This window comes from Leptomonas pyrrhocoris (assembly GCF_001293395.1).
Source record: "Leptomonas pyrrhocoris isolate H10 chromosome Unknown, whole genome shotgun sequence".
In the NCBI taxonomy this organism is placed as follows: Eukaryota; Euglenozoa; class Kinetoplastea; order Trypanosomatida; family Trypanosomatidae; genus Leptomonas; species Leptomonas pyrrhocoris.
Window position 1 is genome coordinate 1,400,666 of NW_015438357.1, and position 23,203 is coordinate 1,423,868.

At 53.6% G+C, this 23,203-nt stretch overlaps 8 protein-coding genes across 13 annotated transcripts; 7 read left to right on the forward strand and 1 right to left on the reverse strand.

The window, feature by feature from the left end:
• Positions 1-298: 298 nt before the first annotated feature.
• ABB37_00438 (putative mitochondrial hypothetical protein) lies at positions 299-1,884 on the forward strand (the record flags this gene model as incomplete). Of its 2 annotated transcripts, none has more annotated exons than XM_015796624.1 (1): positions 299-1,884. In XM_015796624.1, exon 1 carries the CDS (start codon positions 484-486, stop codon positions 1,882-1,884), a length of 1,401 nt encoding a protein of 466 aa, XP_015664632.1. In that variant the 5' UTR covers positions 299-483. The 2 variants fall into 2 exon arrangements, with proteins under 2 accessions (XP_015664632.1, XP_015664633.1); XM_015796625.1 differs by having other exon boundaries at positions 310-1,884.
• Positions 1,885-2,652: 768 nt separating this feature from the next.
• Positions 2,653-3,378, forward strand: ABB37_00439 (putative mitochondrial hypothetical protein; the record flags this gene model as incomplete). The annotated part of the gene is made up of 1 exon (XM_015796626.1): positions 2,653-3,378. The coding sequence occupies one exon, from the start codon at positions 2,653-2,655 to the stop codon at positions 3,376-3,378; it is 726 nt and encodes a 241-aa protein (XP_015664634.1).
• Positions 3,379-4,069: 691 nt separating this feature from the next.
• On the forward strand, positions 4,070-7,843 carry ABB37_00440 (putative protein kinase; the record flags this gene model as incomplete). Of its 2 annotated transcripts, none has more annotated exons than XM_015796627.1 (1): positions 4,070-7,843. In XM_015796627.1, exon 1 carries the CDS (start codon positions 4,541-4,543, stop codon positions 7,841-7,843), a length of 3,303 nt encoding a protein of 1,100 aa, XP_015664635.1. In that variant the 5' UTR covers positions 4,070-4,540. The 2 variants fall into 2 exon arrangements, with proteins under 2 accessions (XP_015664635.1, XP_015664636.1); XM_015796628.1 differs by having other exon boundaries at positions 4,456-7,843.
• A 1,974-nt stretch (positions 7,844-9,817) lies between these two features.
• ABB37_00441 (hypothetical protein) lies at positions 9,818-14,372 on the forward strand (the record flags this gene model as incomplete). Of its 2 annotated transcripts, none has more annotated exons than XM_015796629.1 (1): positions 9,818-14,372. In XM_015796629.1, the coding sequence occupies exon 1, from the start codon at positions 11,613-11,615 to the stop codon at positions 14,370-14,372; it is 2,760 nt and encodes a 919-aa protein (XP_015664637.1). In that variant the 5' UTR covers positions 9,818-11,612. The 2 variants fall into 2 exon arrangements, with proteins under 2 accessions (XP_015664637.1, XP_015664638.1); XM_015796630.1 differs by having other exon boundaries at positions 11,223-14,372.
• A 1,546-nt stretch (positions 14,373-15,918) lies between these two features.
• ABB37_00442 (putative ribonuclease) lies at positions 15,919-18,093 on the forward strand (the record flags this gene model as incomplete). The annotated part of the gene is made up of 1 exon (XM_015796631.1): positions 15,919-18,093. The coding sequence occupies one exon, from the start codon at positions 15,919-15,921 to the stop codon at positions 18,091-18,093; it is 2,175 nt and encodes a 724-aa protein (XP_015664639.1).
• A 922-nt stretch (positions 18,094-19,015) lies between these two features.
• ABB37_00443 (aminopeptidase P putativemetallo-peptidase Clan MG Family M24) lies at positions 19,016-20,470 on the forward strand (the record flags this gene model as incomplete). The annotated part of the gene is made up of 1 exon (XM_015796632.1): positions 19,016-20,470. The coding sequence occupies one exon, from the start codon at positions 19,016-19,018 to the stop codon at positions 20,468-20,470; it is 1,455 nt and encodes a 484-aa protein (XP_015664640.1).
• Positions 20,471-21,185: 715 nt separating this feature from the next.
• Positions 21,186-22,034, forward strand: ABB37_00444 (hypothetical protein; the record flags this gene model as incomplete). 3 transcript variants are annotated; one of them, XM_015796633.1, is made up of 1 exon in its annotated part: positions 21,186-22,034. In XM_015796633.1, exon 1 carries the CDS (start codon positions 21,414-21,416, stop codon positions 22,032-22,034), a length of 621 nt encoding a protein of 206 aa, XP_015664641.1. In that variant the 5' UTR covers positions 21,186-21,413. The 3 variants fall into 3 exon arrangements, with proteins under 3 accessions (XP_015664641.1, XP_015664642.1, XP_015664643.1); XM_015796634.1 differs by having other exon boundaries at positions 21,254-22,034; XM_015796635.1 differs by having other exon boundaries at positions 21,304-22,034.
• A 795-nt stretch (positions 22,035-22,829) lies between these two features.
• Positions 22,830-23,198, reverse strand: ABB37_00445 (hypothetical protein; the record flags this gene model as incomplete). The annotated part of the gene is made up of 1 exon (XM_015796636.1): positions 22,830-23,198. One exon carries the CDS (start codon positions 23,196-23,198, stop codon positions 22,830-22,832), a length of 369 nt encoding a protein of 122 aa, XP_015664644.1.
• Positions 23,199-23,203: the final 5 nt, after the last annotated feature.

Genomic DNA, 23,203 nt, shown 5'->3' on the forward strand with positions numbered 1-23,203 from the left:
CTCTCTTGGCAATCCTTATGGAGACGCAGTGTGAGTTCTGCAGCTGTTCAAATGCCCTTTTGCCTCTTTGCGTCCACGTTGTGCAGCTGCTTCATCGGGGTAATGTGCTTCTTGGTTTTTATGTTTTGTTCGCCCATTAGCTGTCAACGTATGGCGGCCACGAGTGGGGTCGAGGAGTTTGCCGCCGTCGTACCTCTTACCTCCTCTCTCTCATCTACCGCTCACTTCCTGTTGTGTCTCTGCCTCGCATCAACGTTTGCATTGTTTATTCAAATATACATATATGTTTTCTTATTTGAGGGTGGGCGAAGATCGACGTTATTGCGATTCTTTTCCCTTTGCTGTTGCTCAACGTGCTGTTGTCGCAGTTTCGTGGTTCACGCTGCGTACATACAAAAGGGCGTCGTCTCACATAACCTCGGTAAATAAACACAACATAGGTGCCCATAAGGCGGAAACGCTTCCCTGCCTCTGTTTTTAGTCATGCGCCAGTGTGGACGAGGCATCCGCGCGCTGGCGCATATCTGTGGTGTGGCGGTGTCAGGGGCAGCTCCGACCGTCACCGTCACCACCACCACCGTGCGAACACGGATGTACGCCACCTCGACTCCTGTTTCCGGCGACAGCAACAGCAGCGCAGCGAGCCCTGCCACCGACGCACAGATGCAACGCGACATCTTCAACAGGGCGATGACGTCCGGCGATGCGACGGACGGCTTTACGGAGGAACGCCACGTCACGCCCGGCAGCTCTGATGAAGATGTCTTTGGCCACAAAGACCCGCTCATGGCGGTGGAGCAGACAGTGCAGGAGGCAAGCACAAAGGCCGCACAACAGACGTCGCAGGTGGCGAGGGAGGTGAAGGGGGAGTCTACCACCTCGCGCGGAAAGGCGAAGGACGACTTGGCGAATGAGATTGATCAGGTGGTGAGTTCACGCAACCGTCGCCGCAACCGCCGCAAGCGCTCGATGGACGCGATCCTCGGCGACGTCCTGCACGACGCGCTGCTCATGCGCGACATGGGCGAGAAGCCAACGTCCGACTTTGTGTACAAGCGTACGCAGGAGCGCGTCTACGAGGAGGAGTACGGGAGGAAGCCGCCATCGGCGAAGGAGACGGCGTCGCAGTGCGTGCCTTTTCCCCCGGACTTCCACATGCATCGTTTGCTGCCCCTCTTTGGCGATGTCACCGCCGCTGCGGATGGCGCCGAGCCCGTCGTGTCAGAGGCGAAGACAGACGCGGCGGACACGGCGCAGCGCCCCGCCACGCAGGCACCCATCTACACAAAAAACCACATGAATGTCCACACGCTGGTGCCACCCGATCCATGGCCGGAGCGGTCCGTCACACCCGCGAATCCGGTCTGGACGCGGCGTGATCTCGAGGAGGACAAAAACAAGACGGGTGGAAAGGGTTTGAAGGAGTGGGAGGAGCGGATGTTTGCGCCGCGGCCTCATTACGACCTCCCCGGGGAGTTCCTCGACGCCATGGATGAATTGGCATACTGGGAGCGACGCTTTCTGGTTTTTCTGCGGGCGGTCCCTATCAGCCAACGCCGCAGCCTGCCGTTTTTGCACGAGTGGTACCGTTTGCTGGTGCACCGCGTGGTGCGTGCGGAGCGCCGTTACATCCGCGTCCGCGATGCGCTGCTCTCAAAGTCGAAGGCGTCCGCGGCGGTGTTTGCGCAGACGGAGAAGGTTATCGACGACGTACGCAGCTACTATGCGGAGACGCACCGCTCGCTTGCCAGTCCCAACTACGATCCTCTGCGGATGAAGAAGTCGGTGTTGGCGCCGGTCTTGCGCATGACGGATGCGGAGTTTGAAGAGTGGCAGGAGGAACAGCGACAAAGACGTAATGCTCTGGTGGCTGAGCTTTCATAAAGATGAAGACTGTTTTATCCAAGGACAGTACGAAGGGGTAGAGCGAGCAGACCTGCTGATATGGAGCACCAAGTGGTTCTGCGCGTGTAGAAAAAAAAGGCTGGTGTTTTCATGTGTATTTTTATTTGTCGTGGGAGTCATCTTTACAGAGTATATATTGATGTGTCTAAGAGGGAAAGCCAAGTTTAAGCAAGAGATTGAAAAACCAAAAACTCCATGCGAGGGAAGAGAGTATCGCACGGCAGTATTCCTTCATGAAGACCGCACAATGGGCAAGAAAGTATAACTTAGTTTTCTACTTTCCCCGCTTTTCGTTTTTTTATTCATGCGAGCGCGTTAAAGCTATGTACTCGTGTATAAATTCCCTTCTTTCGCAGTTACACACTCTCGTCGTTACATCAGCATCTTGGCGGTAATACGGACAATCTTATGAGAAGAAGAAATCTATTGGGTGTTTTCGTCTTCACCCATCTCTTTGTGCTTCGCTATCGTGCGTTTGCACCACCCTCCACTCTCTCATCTTCCTTTTTCTTGCTGCTTCTGTGTCGGGCAAAAGTCAGTGGCGCTCGTAAGGGACTACGAAGTTCATCTCAAGTCACCAAATCCCCGACAAACGGGCTGTACCGCCTTGTGAAGCTCGCCGCTGTTTGTATCTCAAACTGCTAACTTAAAAAGGAAAATCTTTTTCGACTGCTTTCGCTGGTTTTTTTTTTCTGCGTGTCTTCCTTCCAGAAAACATCGCAAGCATTTGTATCTCGACAAAGAAGAATGCGTCGACAAGGCTGTCAGCGTCTGAGAGCGGTGGACACCTTCGCTGTCCTTGCAAGGGCCCAGTACCAGCTGTCCTATCGTGCAGCTTCTTCTGCCACCAGCTTTTCCGTAGCGAGTTCGCCAACCTCCCTTGATAGCGCCACTCATGCACCTCCCCCGCGACTGCATCGGCCGCGTTATTCGGGCAGCGGTGCGTGCTCTCCCGCGTTATTCCGCCCTACCCGCATCGCCCGCATCCCCCCACAGCTCCTACGCTTCCTTGTCGCCAGCAGTGCGGCTCTTCTACAAGTTTTCCTCGTCTCTTTTCACCGCGAGAGTCGTCGGTTGAAATACGAGGCGGAGGCGACCGTGACGGCCGACGGAAGCGCAGGCAGCAGGCGTCACATGTCGGGTGTGGAGGCGGTGCAGGTGCTTGGGTTGGACCGCAGCTACCCAGTCCTCTTCAATGAGATTCAGAAGGCGGAAAGCAATAAGGCACAGTCCGCCGCCTCCGCTTCGTTCTCCCCCACGCCTCTGCCGCTACGCGATGGCAGGGCAAGGGAGGAGGCAAAGCGCAACTTTGAGCGCATGTTCGCGCTGGCCATCAAAGAGGAGAACTTGTTTCTGGCTGGCAAACTCAGCGCTGCCTACCGCGTCTGTGTGGATCCGATGTGGGACCAATCGGAGGAGGTGGCGGAAAACCAAAGCAAAGCGTCCCCGGAAGATGAACGAGAAAAGCACTGATGCCGGTCTTTTTTCGTTTTTTTTTTTCGGAGAGGGGGAGGAGTGCCACGAGAGTTTCTTCAAAGTTGGCTTCGTTGCTTCTTCACAGTTAGTAAGGTGTTTCTTGTTTGTTTTTCTCCCTCCTTGCTTAACTGGCCTGCTTCAGTTGTTGGTGCATTCCCGCTGGCGCTTTTCTCGACTGTTCCTCGAGCGTGTGTGTGTCTTGCACCTCTATTGTCCACCCGTTTAACGCTCACATAACGCTTCGTAAAGCGAGGAGTTCTACTTCGTCTTTAACACTGAATGAAACAAGAGAAGTACTAGCAAAGAAGACGTGATGTATTGAGGAGTGTGGCCCTTGCTTTGTAATGCCACTGATCTTGCCCTTGCCTTCTTTTAGAAGCAATAATGGCTTTTTGCTTAGTTGTGAGTGTCAAGGATTCGTGCTAGGCTTCATCACAGTCGTTCTCCGACTTACTGTGGCTTCGGTGACGTTAGTAATTCGCACAAATCTTCGTCCTTTTCCCTGCTTTCGTCTTGCCTCTTCTCCTTCTATTATTATTATTATTATTATTATTATTATTATTATTATTATTATTATTATTATTATTATTATTCACCGATAACCGCCTGGCGCATTTCCTGTGTACTTGTGGGATACACCGTTTAACATTGGTGTTTGGATCACTTTCATCGTGGCGACAATTCCACCAGTGAAAAGAAGCAGTAACATACAAAGTCTCGAGTGGGAAACAGCAGCAACGAGACACCTACGAAGCTTGCACGGCCCCTCTACTTGTACGCGTGTTAGATGACGCACACAAGCACATCCGTATGCATCAGCAGGCTCGCATTTACACGTGCTTTGTATTGATCGTTTCATTTTCGTTCATCCAGTGTCTTTCCCTCACACACAGACACACACGGCGTCCTACGCATCCACATAACCTGCAAATCAGTGTCTCTTTCTTTTAAAAGCAAAAGAAATAAGCTGTATTGCCAATTTGTACAGCGTGCTACCGTAAACGAGCGTTTAGTCGCACGTTCAAGTGTTCTTCTCCGCTCCACTATCTCTTCTTTAATTCTTTTCTTTTTTTAAGTACATAATAACCTTTCTCCTCCCCGTGAAAGGCGAAACTTCTCGCCATCACATTCCGATCGTGCGCGCTGGAAGTGCGGGGAAATGAACTCTAGCAGGACGAAGACCGTTCGTAAGGCAGTCTCGCCAGGGAACGTGCGCTCCACCAAGTCCGCGTCGGCCGGGCCATCCAAGGCGACCCACAATGCCGTGCCCGACGGACCCGAGCGCAACCCCCTGATCGATGACCTTTTCGAGGACCTTAGCTCCCAGTCCGATGTGCACGGCCTCGGACGGCTGCAGGGCGAGAGCGTCAGTAATCGCGGTAGCCTCTGCGACGTTAGACATAACATACGGCGGACTAGCACGGCCACCTCGACCAGCATGCGCAGCGGGTCGAACATGCAATCGCGGATGGCGGTCGATGTGATTTGCAGGACGTCTCAGCACTTTGTGCACGCCATGCGCATGAATGAGCTGGACGACTTCTTTGTTCCAGCGGCCGGGCTAACCGCCGAGGACGCGCTGCGTCGGCAGTTGCATAAGAAGACACCGCAGGAAGTCGAGACGGTGGTGCAGGTGCTGGTGGAGTTGCTCGAAGAGGTGCGCAAGGCACGCGCGCAAGTGGCCCCCTGGACTGGGTCCATTGGACTCTTTGAAGGACGCGACCGCGCCTTGTCCACCAGCATTTTCTCCACCGTTAGCACGGCCAGCCTCTTGCGTCCACCGGTGCACGAGACAAGCCAGTTGGCCGTGGCCTACGACCAGGAAGGCAACCGCATGATCAATTGCTATACGATCATCGCCAACCTCGGTCAGGGTTCCTACGGCAAGGTGAAGCTCGGCGTCGATGCGAGCTCAGGCCAGAACGTAGCCATCAAAATAATCGACAAGAAGCACCTCAAGAAAAAGATCGGCGGCCTCGGCGCCACTGACCAAGACGCGGCGCTGAAGCGCGAGATTGCAATTATGAAGAAGGTGCGCCACCGCAACTGTGTCTCTCTCTATGAAGTGATCGACGATCCCGCCTCGAACAAGCTCTACCTCATCATGGACTACGTGCCAAACGGCCCGGTCGTGCGTCTGAAGTCGCTGCAGTTTAACAACGTGGCCATCAGCGCGATCGAAGCCGGCGTGCCGCTCAACGGGGAGATTTACAGCAAGTGTCTCATCCGGTGTGCGGTGCGGCAGAGCGCTGATGGCGGTGACGCCCCGCTGACGCCGGCCGAGGCGGCAAGTTTCCCGACCATTTTCGCGTGCAAGCCGGTGGCACAACACATCTGCACCCTCTACCTGCGCCAGCTCGTGAGTGGGCTGCGCTACATGCACAAGCGGCAGCTCGTCCACCACGACATCAAACCGGACAACATTCTTCTCGGGTCCGACCACCAGGTGTTTCTCACTGACTTCGGTGTGAGCGAGATCTTGTCGACGCGCACTTCAGAAGACAAGGAGTCGGTGTCTCTCGATGGAGCCAGCAACGAAGGAGACAGCAACGGCAACAAAAACAACGATTCCACCGCCGGTCTGAACGAGTTGCAGAACGGTAGCGAAAACAGCAACGGCCGCGGAGCGAAGCTGGGAGGCGGCACCTTGCTCTTCACCTCCCCCGAGCTTCTCGACCCGTCGGTGGAGAAGAGCGAGGTAGATCCGTACCTCACCGATGTGTGGGCGCTCGGTGTGACGCTGTACTGCATGCTGGTCGGCTTCACGCCTTTCTTCGGCAAGACGCTTTTCGAGGTGCGGCGGAACATCATGACACAGCCCTACCCGTGGAATGGAATGAACCTCTACGAGGTCCCTTTGGAGCCGGAGTGGAAGATCATCCTGGATGGCCTGCTGGAGAAGGATCCTAACAAACGTTGGACGCTGCAGAAGCTGAAGGAGTTCCTGGACGATGAAAAATTTCTGGTGAAGATGAAGACGCTCGCAGAACAGGACACGGCTGTGCGTGCCGCGGCGCGGGCGACCAGCCGCGCGTCGCACAGCTTTAATTTGAAGTGCTCGCGCGTGAAGCAGCTACCGCAGCTCATCGAAGCGGGCTCGCCGAAAAGGCCTGTAGAGGATAGCGTCACTACACAGTCTAACCTCGCGTCGAGGGTCATGTCGGTGCTGTCGGTAGACTCCGGCACTGCGGCGAACAACTTCCTTTCTAACTTTGACGTGTCTCAGGCGGAGCTATCGCAGGCGACTCGCGCTGCGAAGGTCGAGGTGACTGAACGCAGAGTCGTCGTATCCGACCACACACGCGCGGTGCTGCATCGCTGGGCAGAGCGGGTGCGGCAGCGGCTGCGCAAGAGCAACTTCATTCAGATGAGCTCCCTCATTTCACCCGATGCGCCTCCACCGCCGACGGAGGCGAACCCGTTGGCGGCGTTTCCGGCAAGCGACCGCAAGATGAGCGACGGCAACCACCACAATCACAGCGTTCCTTCGCCTCCTGCGGGGCTGCCGCTGCTGCCCGGCTGCGGGTCCTTCCACCGCCCTAGCGCCAGCCCCGTCTCCAAGTTAGCCCTCCCGACGCGCAGCTCCATCAACACAGACCCGCGACAGCATTCCCGCCGCCACTCCCGCGTCAGCCGGAACTCGGGGAACGTGGGCGACGGCAACATCGCCCACCACATGCGGAACTGCGGCTCGCAGTCGATTGACGCCATACTGTCCATCGTCAACCTGCAGAGCACCTCCAACGCCTTCTCGCACTCCTTCAGCTTTGAGTCGACCAGCAACTCCTCCTCGGAGAGCAGCAGGATCCAGATGCCGGTGGTGACGGAAACTGTCGCGGCCGCCGCGGCGATGAGGCCGGCCCAGACACACGCGTCCGACGACGACGACGGCGACGACGCCACCGCGTCGAGCAGCGGGAGCATCTCCAGTGTGCCGAACCCGCCCTCCACCGCGTTGAAGCAGACGGCGGTGTGGCGTGGCACGGGTCGGACGCCGTCCACGGTGGCGCACACCCCATTTGAGGCGACGTCGGCGTCCTCGCCGCGAGACCGCGACTTTCCATGCGAGGACAGCGAGGACTGCTGCGCGGCCACAAACAGCGCACCACGCAAGCCGAGAATCGGTCACGGCTTCTTTTCGACGGCGATTTCCACCATGCACAGGAGCCCTAGCACGTACAACGACGAGATCCCCTCGGAGACGAGCGACTGCACCCGGAAGCTTCGCGAAGATTCCCCTAGTATTGTGATGCACAGCACGCCGCTAGCGCCAAAGAATGGCGAGACATTTCCGATCCTGCCGTTGAGTCTCAGCCGCCCCCACATCGCCGCGAGCACTCTAGCTGGTCCGCTGCAGAACCGCCTCTCCGGTCGCAGGCCTCCGCTGCCGGTGCTTTCGTCCGTAGAAAAAGTGCCAGCGGTGAAACGAACTGCAGAGCAGACCACTCGCTTGTGCAAATAAGCTCCCACTTCATCCACCTGAAAAGCCGAGTGGAAAACAACAGAAAGAGGACTCTTTTTTAAAGATGTATGAAATGTTCATTCATTGAAATTGTCAAACAACCAAACGTCCCTGATGTAGAAGGACGTTGACCACACTCACACTTTTATGTTCCTCTTTTATTGTGTTACTTTAAACATAACCTGCGAAACTCCACAGGTGTTTATCACTTCTATAAATGGCAAGCGCTAAAGGAAAATTGTAGTAAAGAACGACCTCTTCCATTCAAAAGAGTTAACACGGCAAAGTTCTTCTGTACTGATAGTTTTTTTTTGTTGTTTTGGAGCACCACTGTAGGGTTTCGATTCAATGGAGCGGTCTGCTCTTATTTTTTTGTTTCTCCTTTTTTTTCTATTGGAATCTTCGTTTTTTTTTCTTAACGCAGAATTACGCACGAAGTGATAGGTGAGTGAAAAACGAGGCAAAAGACAGCGACTTCTGGTGTATGCAAACAAATAAAAAAACGGAAAGGAAATAGAAAACAGTAGTGTAAACGAACCTTTGATACTAATGAAGTACTGCTATGCGAATATGTTACCGCCTCTCTCTATCATTCGTTGTTCACTCTTCTCGATGTCGTCGGTTACGCAGCGTTTTCTTGCGTTCAAAACGGTCTATCTTTGAGTTTTATTTTTTGGAATCGCGTTCGTGCTTTTGATCACTTTTAGTTCCTTCTACTTCATCGATATTGACTTGGTCAACGGTCATGGAAGCATGTGCACACAACCGAGAATTCAATTTCCCCCTTTGTTTTTGTTGTTGTTAAGGCTTCCTTTTTTGAAATGTTTTCTTGTGTACGCTTGGTATTTCCTTCTTCCTTTGTTTTTTTTTTCTTTGTGGAGTGGCGAGCCCTTTCTTGTGACGGATCCATCAAAGCTTATGTAAATAGACGCTCTCGTGGTGATCGCGCTTGTGCGAATCTTGTGCCATGCCACCGCAACATTTTTACCTTTAAAAACATACCTTTCCCTTCTCGCTCTCTTTTCCAAAATAGAATAGTTTTGTTCTGGCTCTTATTTCCTTTGCGTGTTCTTGTCCTCCAAGCCCTCGGGGAACACTCGGGAGCGAATAACCTTCATTTCCATTGGAGCTAACCTTTTTTTTTTAAACATATCACTAACTTTTTTTTCTCTCTAAGCTTCAAAAATTCTTCTGCAGGTGGGGCCGATTTCTTTGCTTGTTTTTCCTTTTCCTCTCTTTCTTCCTTTCTTGCGACTTTCTTGCGACTTTCTGTTCTTTTTTCTCTTTTCTAATCTTGCTGGTTTTCTTCGTCTCCTGTATTTTATCATCTTCTTCGCGCTCTCCTTTATTTTTCTTGTTTCTCTTGTTCAGTCGAAAATATGGGTGTAAAAACAATCTGTTGTGGAAGGAGGAATTTGCATAGCATTGGATGAGACCCTTGCGGTGCACTTTGTGTGATCGGGTTTTTTTTCTGTGAGCCTGCGAGGGGAATGGAAGGGACGGAAAAAATGAGTTGAATGTGATTGGCAGCGGAGAGATTGGCGGATCTCGGTCATTTAGGGTAATGCTCTAAACTATCTTCTCCTTTTCTATTACCTCCTGAATCCTGGTTCTTCCGTATTCTGGTTTGCCTGGCACAGCTGTTTTCAGCATCAAGAGAAACTCCGGTTTTTCGCTGAAATCCACCCGCCCACCCCCGGTCCCTCCCACGACAGGGACCCATAGGATCCTTAAAAAGATCCATGAGCTTTGTTTTCCTTGCACTTCGTAATGTGATACTCTCTGAGAAAAAGTCCGACGACAAACACGACAGATAAAGAAGAACGGAATTGGGGCAGATACTAGATAGTGAAGAAACAATGACTAGCCTTGATGGGGACATTGATGTCAGGTACTCGCTAGTTATGTATTTCTCTAAATGCCTTGCAATCACTTCGACTCTTGACTTCCTATCCTTCTTATTCTCATGAGCGAAGAGGGTTTAAAATGTGTTTGCTGAAACTGTCTTCGTTGTAGAAGACAATGTCGAGGCAAGTACATATATATTAAATCTCCCCCGTTTTGCGTCATAGATGGCGAGGAACTACAACAGGTCTTGGTCAGCTCAAACTCCTCTCGACTCACTAGCCGTCTTGTATAAAGCCCTTTGTATAGGACATGCAGCTGCTCGCTTCTCTTTTCTCTTTACAATGGCACATTGGAAAAACTATTTTTCCTGCTTCTTCCCACCATGCTTCGTTTTACCATTTATCTACATCTCCATTCCTGGCAACTCTACGTTTTCAAAGGCCCTCTTTTCGGGAGGATCGCCGTGAATCCAAACTTTTAAAGAAATACTTCAAGTGTTTATCTTCATTTATGTTAGATTTTTTACCTCCCTGCTTAGAAAGCTGGCTGGGCACTCAAAAAAAGTTTTCCCTCTTCCTCTTCCGTTCGGCAGCGTATATATCAGGTCTGTGTGTTCGGCCGACATGTTTTACTAATTAATAGTCTCTTTTTTCTTTTCTCTTCTTCTCTCTTTGTGTGCTGATATAGTTGTTGTGTCACTGCTCTCCATCGTGCGGCAATTACTCTGCGTTTATTTTTCTCTGATATTCGCTGCTTGTGTGTGGGTTTTTTTTCTGTGTTTTTGCACGCATCGTACTTTTACTACCTGCGCCTTTTGTGTAGCGGTTTTTACCGTTCTTCCCACACTTCTTCTTCTCTTTCTTTCCTCTTCTCTCCTCTCTCTTGTTTTGCAGGCGTTGATGAGCTTCCAAGTATCTCTGAAGTTTTACATGTAGCGGTGCTCTTTTTCTCGTTTTCTTTTTCTTGCCTTCCTGAACGTTTTTCTTCCACCACCTTGACTATTTTGCGTTCTGTTTCCTGTAGACTCTTGTTCTTTTTATTCACTGGTTGAATGACGAAGAGCGACAAAAAACCCTCCGTAAGCATTGGCGTCGAAAACAAGAAGAAAAGGCACCTCATGCGCCGTCTTTTCTCTTTTCCTTCCCCGAGGCTCTACGCATTTAGGCCACGTTTCAGCTGCTTTGCTGCGATGCCGTGGAACGACAGGAAGGTTTTCTCTGGTGTAGTGAAGGGGGTGCGTACCCGCTTGGCCGGCCTTGTCGTATTCGCGAACAACGCACGTGCAAATGTCTCGAACTGCGTATCGCGCTAGGTCGTCCTGGCGACGAACAGTACAGCCCATGTCTCATACGCGTGCACACGCACACTCCGAGCGCTGAAACCCTTGCAGTTTACCAACTTCTGGCGTTCTTGTTTCTTTTTTTTTCGATCTTCATGCCTGACGGTTTATGACGGAAACACTTCCATCTACTTCGTTCCCTCCCCTCTTTTTCTCTTCTCTTGTTTATTATTTTTTTCCTGAACCTTCTAAAGTTCAGCATTGCAAAGGGACCTCGTTCTGCTCTTTGACGTCCTCCACGACACTTGTTGGAGCGGCTCGAGAAAACGAACGACGGCTCAAGAAAAAGGAGCTCGAAAAGACGCTTGCCTCTTTCAGGGTTTTGTCCTTTTCTCCTCTCTTTTTTTCTTCCTTTGCGACTCCACAAATCAGAGCAAAAAGGAGTGAATTAAACACGTTTAAGTCCACAATTGTACGTATAGAGCTGCTCTCTATTTTCAATATCCATTAAGGTGTCTTTCCTTTTTTCTAACAAGGTTTTAAGGTGAATATAAACACAGACACGCACACACACACACATCAATTAACGAGGAGGAAATCAACCACAACCTGCGCCGTTTTTCTCTCCATTAAAAGGCACCGATGGCCTCATTAGCTCCTCAGATTCTGGCGGCTCTTGCTGCGGCATCTAGTCCTCAGCAGGAGACCCGTCAGCAGGGCGAGGCGCAGCTGCAGCGGCTCAAGTCCAACGCGTCCGCGTACTTCTCCAGCTGCGCGGAAATTCTCGTTTCCCAGCAAGCAGACCTGCGGGGGCGGCAGCTGGTTGGCTTCCAGCTCAAAAATAACCTCGCCAACCCGGCGTGTGCGCAAAACGCGCATCTGCAGACGGCCGTGTGTGAGCACGCCATCGTCGATCCCCAGCGCATTATCCGCAACGTGGCTGGCAGCATCATCAGCGTCGCCGTACGCGAGGGCCTGTGGCCGGCTCAACCGGTGGTGCAACGCCTGGGCACCATCGTCACACAGCGTAGCACGGACCTCGGTGCGGTGCACGGCGCCATCCGCACGCTGTCCTACATCGTCGATGACGCCGGTACACTGCTGGATGCTGCGGGGCTGACAAAGCCCGTGTTAATGGCGGTGGTGCCTTTTCTCACGGCCACCACCTTCGGCACCACCGCCCCAGACGCGGTCGAAGTCCGCATGAAGGCGTTGGAGATTGTGTCGCTCATCTTGGAGCTGGCCGGTATGGACTTCGAGAGCAACACGTACAAGAGTCTGCAGGGCAACGTGCGCACGGTGATCCAGGCCTGCTTTGAGAACCTGCAGACGCCCATCTCCCAGGCCGTGGCGACGCTGTGTATCCGCTGCATCGTCCTCTCTCTCACCTTTTACAGCGAGATCGACGATGCGCTCTTCACCCAGATTGGGCAGCTCATGTACCAGGCGACCACCGCCGGCAACGGGGCCGCCCCTGCAAACGCTGAGGAGGAGGCGCTGCGCATCGAGGCGACGGAGTTCTGGCGGGCCATTTTGCACTTTCCCCACTTCGCCGAGGTGGCTCAGCCGACCGTGGTGCAAATCCTCCCCGTACTGATCCGTGCGATGATCTACTCGGATATGGAGATGGGTATGCTGGAGGCGAGCGCGGAGGACTGGCAGGTGCCCGACAAGGCGGACGCGATTCGGCCGCGGCACTACTCGGAGCACCGCAACAACGACGCGGGCAGCGGTGAAGAGGGCGGCGAGGAGGGGGACGAGGGTGACGATGATGACGAGGTGGAGGAGTGGAACCTGCGCCGTGCGTCGGCCCTCACACTGGACGACTTGAGCGAGTACTACGGCGACGCTATTTTGGAGACGGTGCTGTCGTGCATCGCCAGCATGATCCGCTCGTCGGACTGGCGGCAGCAGGAGGCAGCGGTGCTGGCGCTTGGCGCCTCTTGCGAGGGCTGCTTCGACTCCCTCACCCGCTACCTGCCGGATATCTGCCCGATGCTGCTGCAGCTGCTCGAGGCAAATGACACGCACTTCCTCGTCGTCAGCATCACGCTCTGGACCAGCACGCGTCTCGGGTCCTTTTTCCTGGCCACGCCGGCGTTGATGGAGCGGTTGATGACCTGCATCCTGCGCAAGATGGAAAACCCGTCCAAGATGGTGCAGGGTGGTGCGGTGGAGGCGCTGATGGAGATGCTGTCCAAGGCGGAGGAGGGTCAGATGGACGTGGCGGCCCCTGCGATTGTGCAATCTGTCGCGACCTGCTTTGGTGCGTACCAGCTGAAGAACCGCGTGTTGCTCTTTGAGGCGGTGCAGACGGTTTGTCAGAGCCTCGGCGGTGCTCTGCGCAGCAACGAGTCCCTCATCTCGACTCTTATGAACCCACTCTCGCAGTTCTGGTCGCAGACGCCCAACGACAGCTGGTTGCTTTGGGGCCTCTTCGATTGCATGGCGAGTGTCTGCTCCGCCGTTGGACCGGCGATGCAGCCGATGGCCGGCGATATCTTCCACCGCGGCTTCTCTCTGCTGCGGGAGCACCTGCAGTTGCGCATGGCCGCGCTGCAGGCGGGCGACGTCCCTCCCGACGACGAGTTCATCGTGACCTCAGCGATTCTGCTGAGTGGACTTTTTGACGCCATGGGCTCCGGTCTGGAGCCGCTGGTGGCGCAGAACGAGCCGGCTTTCATGCAGGTTTTGTTGATGACGCTGTCCGATGCCGTGCCCGCCATTCGCCAGAACGGCTTCTCCCTCGTGAGTGACGTGGCGCGGACGTGCCCGACCCACTTGCAACAGGTGCTGCCGCAGTTCTGCGAGGCGGCGGTGCGCAACGCCTCCACGGTGGACGAGTCGAGTTACGGCGTCGTGAGCAACGTTGCGTGGGCCCTGTGCAACTTGCTGGAGCACCAGGTGGACGGCTCGAACTTGCCGACGGTGCAGTCAATGCCGGCCATGGCGCAGCTCTTTTCCCTCTTTGCGAACTTTCTGGGTCGCACGAAGGTGACGGCTGACATGCGCAACATGGCCGAGAACGTGTCGCTGTGTCTTGGTGTGATGCTCTACGTGGACGCCGATGTCGAGGCGAAGGCGCAGTGCAGCGTGCAGCTCTTTGCCGGATCGTTCTGCCGCTTCGTGCGTAACATCCGCGAGTCCTCCTCGCTGCTTGAGGCGGCAACGTGCGGCTTTTTGACGGCGGTGCAGCAGAACCCGGCCATTGTCCTCAACAACCTCTCTCTCTTCTGCGACTTGGCCTGCTCAGTCGCCGTGGAGGGTGTGGAGGCGAGCCGCATGATCCGCGACCTGCTCAGCGGTGCTGCCAGCGCAAATCCCGCAACGTGGCAGCAGGCGCTCTCCTCTAGCACGGTGCAGACGCGCAAGAAGCTGTATCAGCTTTACGGTCTGCAGTGATTAAGGAGTTGCGGGATGTGCAGCCTCAGTTTTGCTCTTATATTAATCCTGTTGCTTGACCCCTCTGATGAGCTGCGTTGAAGAGGCCATTCTGGGCATGGCAGCTCGTGTTGGATCGCGGACTTGTCTGTCCGCCTTTTTTTTTTCCTGGTCGCTCCTCTTGGATCGGAATGCCGCTCCGTCGTCCTTTTGAATTCCTGCCCTGTAAAGTTTAGTTGAAGTCCAAGTCGAGAGCTGATGGCGTTTGCGGATGGATGCAACTTGACTTTTGATTAATATCTCGTGCTTTCTTTCTTTTTGTCGGTTTCACGTTTCCTCTGTAGTCTTAATTAAGAAGAAGAAGAAAAGGCAGTTCACGAGCTTCTTTTCGTCAACGTAGTAAAAGCAACAATAATAATTAGAGCCGATCAACGCACCCCATGATTTTTATGGTCGTCTTGCGTGAAGCGTGGATGCAGCAGTGAAAAGCATGTGGCAAACATGCACATCCGCGTGACAGAAGAAGAGTCAGCATCGTGTGACGAGTAAGATAAGGAAGAGAGACAGGGTTGATGCCTGCTCTGAAGTCCATTTAGAGTTTTTCTGACTACGCCGCCTGCACTCGTTCAAGTGAGCAAGTGGGGAACGACAGCTAGCGCAAATAGAGCTGATGTACCATACGTCTTGAATTAGGAATCCTCGTGTGCATTTCTTTTTGCTGCTGATGTTGCTTCGGGAGGGAAGGAGCGGTCCTACAATTTCCTTTAACTGATTAATGGAGCTTGAATTTTTTTGTTTGTTTTCTCGTCGAGTTCATCGCACGATCGGACTGAGTTTTTTTCCCCTTTCCCGGTAGCTCATCAGCACCCACACTGGTTTTCTTTTCATATCACGCTTCTTCTCTTTCTGTGCGTAATAGGCTCGTCTGCGTCTCTACTTTGCTGGGTGCTGGCGATATCTGCGCTCTTGCCAAGGCCGCGCGGCGATGAATGATAATATCAATCTTCTCCTTTACCCTCTCCGCGCACTTTTTCTCTCTTGCTTTTCCCTCCTTTTTTCTCTGGTTTAACCATATATATATATATATATATATATTATTATTATTTCTTGATTAGTCGTTTCAAGCGCCTCTCGCGTCAGTTTGTGTGAGACTACTTGGTTTCTAACGTTTTTCGTTTCCACTCACGTCTCTGTATTTTTGACATGTTCTATGTGAATTCACTTTGTTGCTTTTTATGACTGTCACTCCTTTCTCTTTGTGTTGTATCTCTGTGTCCTCCACGTGATGCGATTGATACACTTTGAACGATCCATTCGATTGCTTGGGCAAACTTCGATCTGAGGCGTGACTGACGGTGTTGTTTTTCTGTTGACAAGGTGTTGCCTATCGGTCTTTCTCTCTCTTCTTGTATTGTTAACTGTTTCCCGCTGCTATTGTAATCAGGCACAAACTCCCTTTCTAGTTTCTATCTTTCTATCTCGCGAAGCACACACACGCACACACACACACAGAGACACACACTAACAGAAGTATACTTGCTCACAACCGACACCTGATACGTAAATAATGGAGATCACAAACGGCAATGCAGAGGCTTTGCTCCCGTGCATTGCTGCACAGCTTCGCGAGTGCACTTTTTTCGCGATCGACCTCGAGTTTACCGGCCTGGACAGGGACAGCACGGAGGCCGGCGCGGACACGCCAGATGCGCTGGTGAGGTCACTCATGCGTGAACCCAGCGATTTGTACCCCCAAAAACTGGAGACGATAAAGCCGTACAGCATCATTCAGATTGGCTTTTCCATCTTTACGCGCCATTCTGCGGCTGCGTTCGAAGAAAGGGTGCCATCCAGTGGTAGAGGTGTTGCTAGTGCCAGCGATACCCACCCAGCAGCGCACGACCTCCAATCGGGGGTGAAGGCGTTCGTGCCAAACATGGCCGTGAAAGACTACTACACCAACTTCCTCGAAGCCGCCGTGCGAGAGCACGAAAAGGCGGTCGACGCAAGCGATCGCAAGGCCGCCGCGTCATTCGTGGCAAACGAAATGGCGAAGGTCGGGGAGCAGCTCGTTGCTGTTTGCGGTGGAGCGGGCGCACGGCCCGGTGTGACCGCCGATGCCCTCCCTTATTCCACGGACAGCGCGGTAGAGCTGCTGCGGCGGTATCACTTTCTCGAGGTACTCTTTCGCTTGGTGGCTCGAGACAGTCGTGGGTTTGAGCAAATAACTCGTGACGTCTCTTCAACGAATGCAGGGGCAACAGGGAGCGAAGGCAATCTGACACACCTTCCTGCCACCGTCACACCTGGCACAGAGAACTACGAAGTGAAGACGTTCACAGCCTACATGTTTCCTGCCGTGTTAGCCGAATCGCAAAACGTGAGCTTGAAGGTCGACACGGCCGAGTTCCTGGTGAAGAACAATATTGACCTCACGCGGTGGGTGCGAGAGGGGCTGCGCTTCAAGCCCTTGAAGAATGTGGCCGCCGCACTCGCAGAGGATGGCGCGAACCGCCTACACAACGTAGAGCAGCTGTATCAGCCGCACAAGACGCTGCCGCGCTTTGCGGACCGTTTCAAGAACACGCTGGATTATTTACTGCCATTTTCACCTGCTGAGCTACAATTGGTGAAGTTTGTACTCCAACTCTGTCCGCCGCTGCCGTCCCTTTTTCCCTCGCAGGTCGCCTCGTTCTACATCCGCGCGGTGCGCCCCCTCCTCGAGTTCGCCCGCGGTGGCACTGACGCATCGAAACTCCCAAGCCCGATCTACACGAGCGAAAGCGTCTCCAGAAATGAAATGGCGGCCCTCGCTGCTGTTGGCCTCACCAAGAAGTGTCGCAAGTACGTGCGGATCTCTAGCCTGTGTGATGGCCGCAGCAGCAGCAGCAGCAGCAGCGGCGGCAATGGCAACGACGGCGGCGCATCATCGTCGTCATCTTTCGCTGGCGACGGAACGCTAGCGTCGTCCGCGACCGCCCAGGGCTACGGCACCGCACTCTTCGAGACGCTCCTGTACGCGACGGAGGTGCTTCAGAAGCCCATGGTGCTCTACAACGGATACTCCGACCTCATGTTTATTCTCTTGTCGCTCTACGGCCCGCAAGAAATGCCGCCCACCCTGGCGGCCTTCAAATACGTGGTGCACCGGCACTTCCCAGAGCTCTATGACACCCGCATTTTGGTCTGCTCAGGCCCGTTGCAGGAACTAGGCAACTTCACGGGGCGACTGCAAAGCGTGTTGGAAGAGATGGCTAAGGTGACAGCCGTGGCGCCGCACGTCTCTTTCCAGTTTGATGACGACTTTGTCGGCGGCAGCGACCCCGGACTCAGCTCCGCTGCGCACAACGCCGGCTTCGACGCTATGCTGACGGGTAAGCTTTTCGCCTACGCCGTGTACGCACTCACGCGGGCGAACACCGACTACAAACTGTACGGAAATTTTCTGTCCACCTACAACACTCTGCTGTCAATTAACCTGACTGGAGCGACGGACGGCGTACTACAGGAGGAGCCGACGCCGATCTTCCTGTTGACCGAGTCGTTTGGCATGCGCGCGAACTCCATTCGCGACGCGTTGGCGCGCGAGGGGCTTACGTCTCTGGTCGTGTACCGTGGCAATTTCTACACGATCCACCCTGTCGGTCAATCCTGCTTTCTGCTGAACTACCAGAAGCTTGCAGAGGCGAAGCTCACGCGCGAAGCACACCACAATGTCACTCTTTTGCCGATCTGTATCTAAATTTCAGGTCCAAAAATAATTGTACGTGAAAGAGCAAGCAAGGGCGAAGGTGCGGACGATCATGGTGAGAGCTCTTTATGTGGGACATGTTCAACAAACAGGACAGTTGAAGCGGCGGAAACGAGGACGATACACACGATTGCGCACCTACACATCTCGTTTGCACTGATACTCTTTTTTTTTTTCAAATATTCATTTCTTTTTTGTTGTACATCTTTCTCAAGCGTTCATCTCAATTTTGCTCTTTCGACGTTTGTGACCAACAGGATTCATCCATCAAACTTGTTGAAGCTGTCAGTTGAAACGCTGTGGTGATACAAATAAATATATAGGCATATTGCTGATGTTGTGCTTCTGTTGATTTCCGTACGAACGAGTGACAAAAGAAAAAGAAAGCCATTCGATTATATCGTCTTCTCACTCTATACTTATCATCGCTACGGGTAGCACGCGCACTTCGGCCGTAAATACTTCAACGGTGCGTGTACCGCTATTGTGTTGGCTCGGTGATATGGTCCCGGTTTTCCTCTTCTCCGTATTGTGCTTCTGCGCTAACCTCCTTCTCCTTTTTTTTTGGCCTTCTTTCTCCTCCTTCTTGTCTTTTGCTGCTGTTGATGGAAAGAAGGTCTTCTCTCACGTTTATTTTCACCGCTTTTTTTTTTACTCTTTGGCAACTTAACCACTTACTTTTTTCGGTTTGAACACAAGAAACGAGTACTCCGCACGCACGTAACCGGTCTTTGCTCTCTCCCCCCCCTCCCAAACGTGACGAAAGTCGAGTTTTCTCTCTGCTCGTGTCTCCATTCATTTTCCCCCTTTTCTGTTGTTGTTATTGCTATTGTTCTCGTCGGGCGATTCGCACTATTGATATTCGTTTGAAGTTAACCTCTCTCTCTATCTTTCTATTCGTACTCGACGAACCATGTCCGTCCCTGCGAACAGTCTGGCCTACCCCTGCCCCATCTCGATGAAGATGTACAAGGAGCAGCGGCAGCGCCTGGGGGAGTCGCTGCACAGGGCATTTCCCGAGGGTGGCCACGCGGCGGTGCTGCAGGCTGCGTCGGAAGTCCCGATCAACTCTACCGACTGCAACTATCTTTTTGTGCAGGAGAGCTACTACTACTACCTCTTCGGGACAGAGCTGCCGGAGGCGTACGGCGCGGTGCTCGCAGATGGCACTGGGATCGTCTTCATTGCTCGCCTTCCGGCAGAGTACGCCACGTGGATGGGACCACTGCCGACGCCCGAGGGCGTGAAGGCGCAATTGGCGATGGATGAGGTGCACTACGTGGACGAGATGGAGAAGGTGCTGAAGGCGCACGGTGTACACACCGCCGAGGTGATGCATGGCACCAACTCCGACAGCGGTCTCCACACGCTGCAGGCGAAGCTTCCCGAGGGGTCGTCGCTGACCCAGTCCACCAGCTTCCTCTTCAACACATTGACGGCGCAGCGGGGCTACAAGACGGCGATGGAGGCCGAGGTGCTTAAGTATGTGTGCAAGGTGTCGAGCGACGCGCACGTGACGGTGATGAGGATGGCGAAGCCTGGCATGTCGCAGCACCACCTCGAGTCTACCTTCTTGCACGAAGTGTACTACAAGGGCGGCTGCCGCCGTGTGAGCTACACCTGCATCTGCGCCACCGGCCACCACGGCGCCACGTTGCATTACCCCGACAACAACGCCCTTATCGAGAACGGTTCGATGGCGTTGCTGGACATGGGCGGCAACTACCGCGGCTACGCGGCGGACATCACGTGCAGCTTCCCCGTGAATGGCAAGTTCACCGAGGCACAGAAAATCATCTACAACGCCGTGCTCGACGCGCACGACAAGGTGATGCGTGCGATGAAGCCTGGGGTTCAGTGGGTGGACATGCACCTACTCGCCATCCGCACCATCTGCACCCACCTCATCGCCGCGGGTTTGTTGAAGGGCGACCTGGATGTGATGATGAAGAAGGAGATCATGCAGTACTTCCAGCCGCACGGCCTCGGCCACCTGATTGGCATGGACGTGCACGACGTCGGCGGGTACATGGAGGGCTACCCAGAGCGTCCTACCAAGAAGGACTGCTGCCGTCTGCGCACGGCTCGGCCGGTGGAGGAGGGCATGTACATGACTATCGAGCCCGGCTGCTACTTCAACGCTGCTCTCCTGGCGATGGCGAAGCAGAACAGCGAGGTTGTGGAGCACCTAAATCTGGAAAAGATTGAGGAATTCGCTGATTTTGGTGGTGTGCGGATCGAGAGCGATGTTCTCGTGACGAAGGACGGCGTCGTGAACTACACCGTGGTGCCGCGTACAGTGGAGGAGATTGAGCGCACGATGGCTGGTGCGGAGTTTTCGAAGGACATCGAAGTGTACCACAACTGAGATTCATGTGTGCAACCGAGTGTCCCTTTTATTGGCAGGGAAGGTGCCGCAGCCATCTTCTATCGTTCTTGTGTAGTGTAGCGTATGAAGCTTCTCGTTACCAATGCGACGCCCCGACGTTTTTTTTTGCTATCATTTTGTTTTCACATTGTTTTCCCTTTTGATCGTACAGCTGCGTTGTTGTCACGGTCGCTGCGAGCGCGCTCTCTCTCCCCATTCGTTGACGGAGCTGCGGCAAATATCAACGAACAATAATTGTTCTCTCTTCACTTTCTTCTTATTATTTTTAGTCGTTACACACTTTACTTCAATTGTCATTGATACTGCAAAAAGTGCTGCGAATCGTGCTGTTTCGCATTTGAGCAGAGGGTTTCTACTGTGAAAGCCACTGCTGTACCATTGTGAAGCTGCGTGGCAGGCGGTAGAGCCCTGCTTGCTTGCAATCGACCTTGCAATTCGTTAAAGCACGAGTTAACTTAATCTGGGAAAGAAGGATTGTATACACGCAGCACTGCTGCCGTCCACGATTAAAAAAAGAAGCAACGGTGAAGTGCTGCACCGCTGAAGGAAGAAGAAAAGACAACTACTGCATGGACCGAGGGACAAATTGCAGCTACTCTTTTGTTTTCGCTTCCCTTGCATTGGGTGGCGCGACGTTCGGATGCAAACCACCCAATTCGAGCGTATCCCCTTCTCTCTTTCATTCGAGTTTTTCAGTCACAAAGCAATTCTTATTCTCTTCATGTAAACTGCTACCACGCCCCGCCGCGCATTCCACATCGAAGTCCTCATTTCTCTTTTCCCTTCGTTTCGCCACACACGAATACATGGACAGGTTCAGGTCGAAAAAACAACGACTGCCCATACGCTTCATTTCTCTTTAGTCACGCCACAGAACAGGAGAGCGCCACTTCGCATTTTCTGTTATTTATAGGCTCGATTGATGAAGCCGAACCACGAGTCTCGGGTGCCGCCCAAGCAGCAGGTGCGAGGTGGCAAGGCAAAGTCAACGAGAGCGGTGCTAGTGGCGAGCAACACCAAGCCGCCCACCGCCCTCTCCTCCTCTGCCAATTCCGACTTTGACGATGTCGCCGACCTGTTCCGCGCCATCAATCAGACAAAAGCCCAGCAGAAGGGCGTCGTCGAAAACGTCACCGCACCGGACTCGAACAGAGGCACGCCGTCAAGCCACGGAACCAAAAAGAGCACCAAGTCAGCTACAGGCGGTAAATGCAGCGCTTCGTCGTCGTCCCCTAACGTAGAGGCAAAACCCGTCCGTGACGGCCTCTATCACGCACCGCAGAAGTCTGTGAAGATGAGCGACAACGAGTTCTTCAGCGGTACCTGGTTGAAGGCAGATCAGGCAGCAACAACGGCTGCTGCAGGTTTGGGCTCCTCTGTAGTGGGTAGCAGCTCCGACTCCGTTGAAGCTTCGCAGGAGCTGCTACGGAAAGAAGGTGTGGATCGCATTGTGTCTCTACAGGAGCTCTCCAAAATGCTCTCGCGGAACGCGAAGGCGGGCTCCACACCAAACTGCCCGTTTGACTGCGACTGCTGCTTTTAGGATCCGCAAGGAAAACGAAGGAGGTGAGAAAGCGAGGGACTCTGCGGTGAGCCTCGCGACTCCACTTCATGATGTGAGGGAGCTGCTGGTAAAACCGGCTCGGCGTCTTTTCTTTCCGTGCGGTTCCTACGCTTTCTTTTTTCAAAGTTGCTTTCCTTGTGTTGAAGCACTAACTTTCGTGTGATCTTACATCTTAAAAAAGCTGGTTTTATTTCTCGGAAAGCTGAAAGAGACCCATCTTTTGTTCCCCCGAGACGCACTACTCTACGTAGTTCCTTCTCTGTCGACGCATTCAATGCACCGCTAAGGGTGTGAGCTCTCCTCGGTACACTCCTCTTTGTCACCTAACTAAGAGAGAGAGAGGGTGGAGGAGAAGGATTTGTTCTACTTTCTGGTGCCCCTGCTTCGCATGCTCCCCCAGAGTACAACATATCGGTCATTACTTGCATTATTCATAGTCGGTGTCGAGACCAGCTACCCCATAGTCTCCAACGGTCTTGTGCACAACAGGGCAAGCCGTATTGACCAAGCGGGGCAACTCCATGCCAGGCGCATCCCGCACCACCACGCGACCATCCACCACCTCTTCCCCAAAGTTACGTGAGAAGGAATCTGCGGGGTTCATCTCACCAACGATGTAAAAGAACACCACTCGCACGCCCTTCTCGACGAAACGACAATTGGTGTAGGCGTACAGGTTGTTTAGGTACTGCCCACGTCCAATACCGCGAAAGCCACTTTCACATCTTTGCTCCAATGCAATCGGGTAGTGATCCGTCACTACAGCGACGCGTCTTAAAGCTTGCGGGTACGCCGCGAGAATGTACCGCAAGAACAACAAAGCAGCATGTTGCTCCGCGGTTGCTGAATGCCGTGCATTGAAAAGGGATGCGCGCGCCCCTCGCATCCACTGCGCCGCGCGCACTGAGGTCGTGACTCCAACGCTGCTGAAAGCCGCGCGTCGTGCCGTCTCTCCAGCGGGCGATAGCACCCCAGCCCGACGCCGATGCGTCTGTGAACACGATCAGGTCGTAGTCCGCGTCGAGGTAGGTGGCCCCTATGGGCTCTGCAATGGGCCAGAAACGGTTCTCTACCAATACGGGCACGATGCGGCCCAACGCACATCGGATGGAGCTGCTGACAAACGGTATCAGTGCATCCCATCTCTT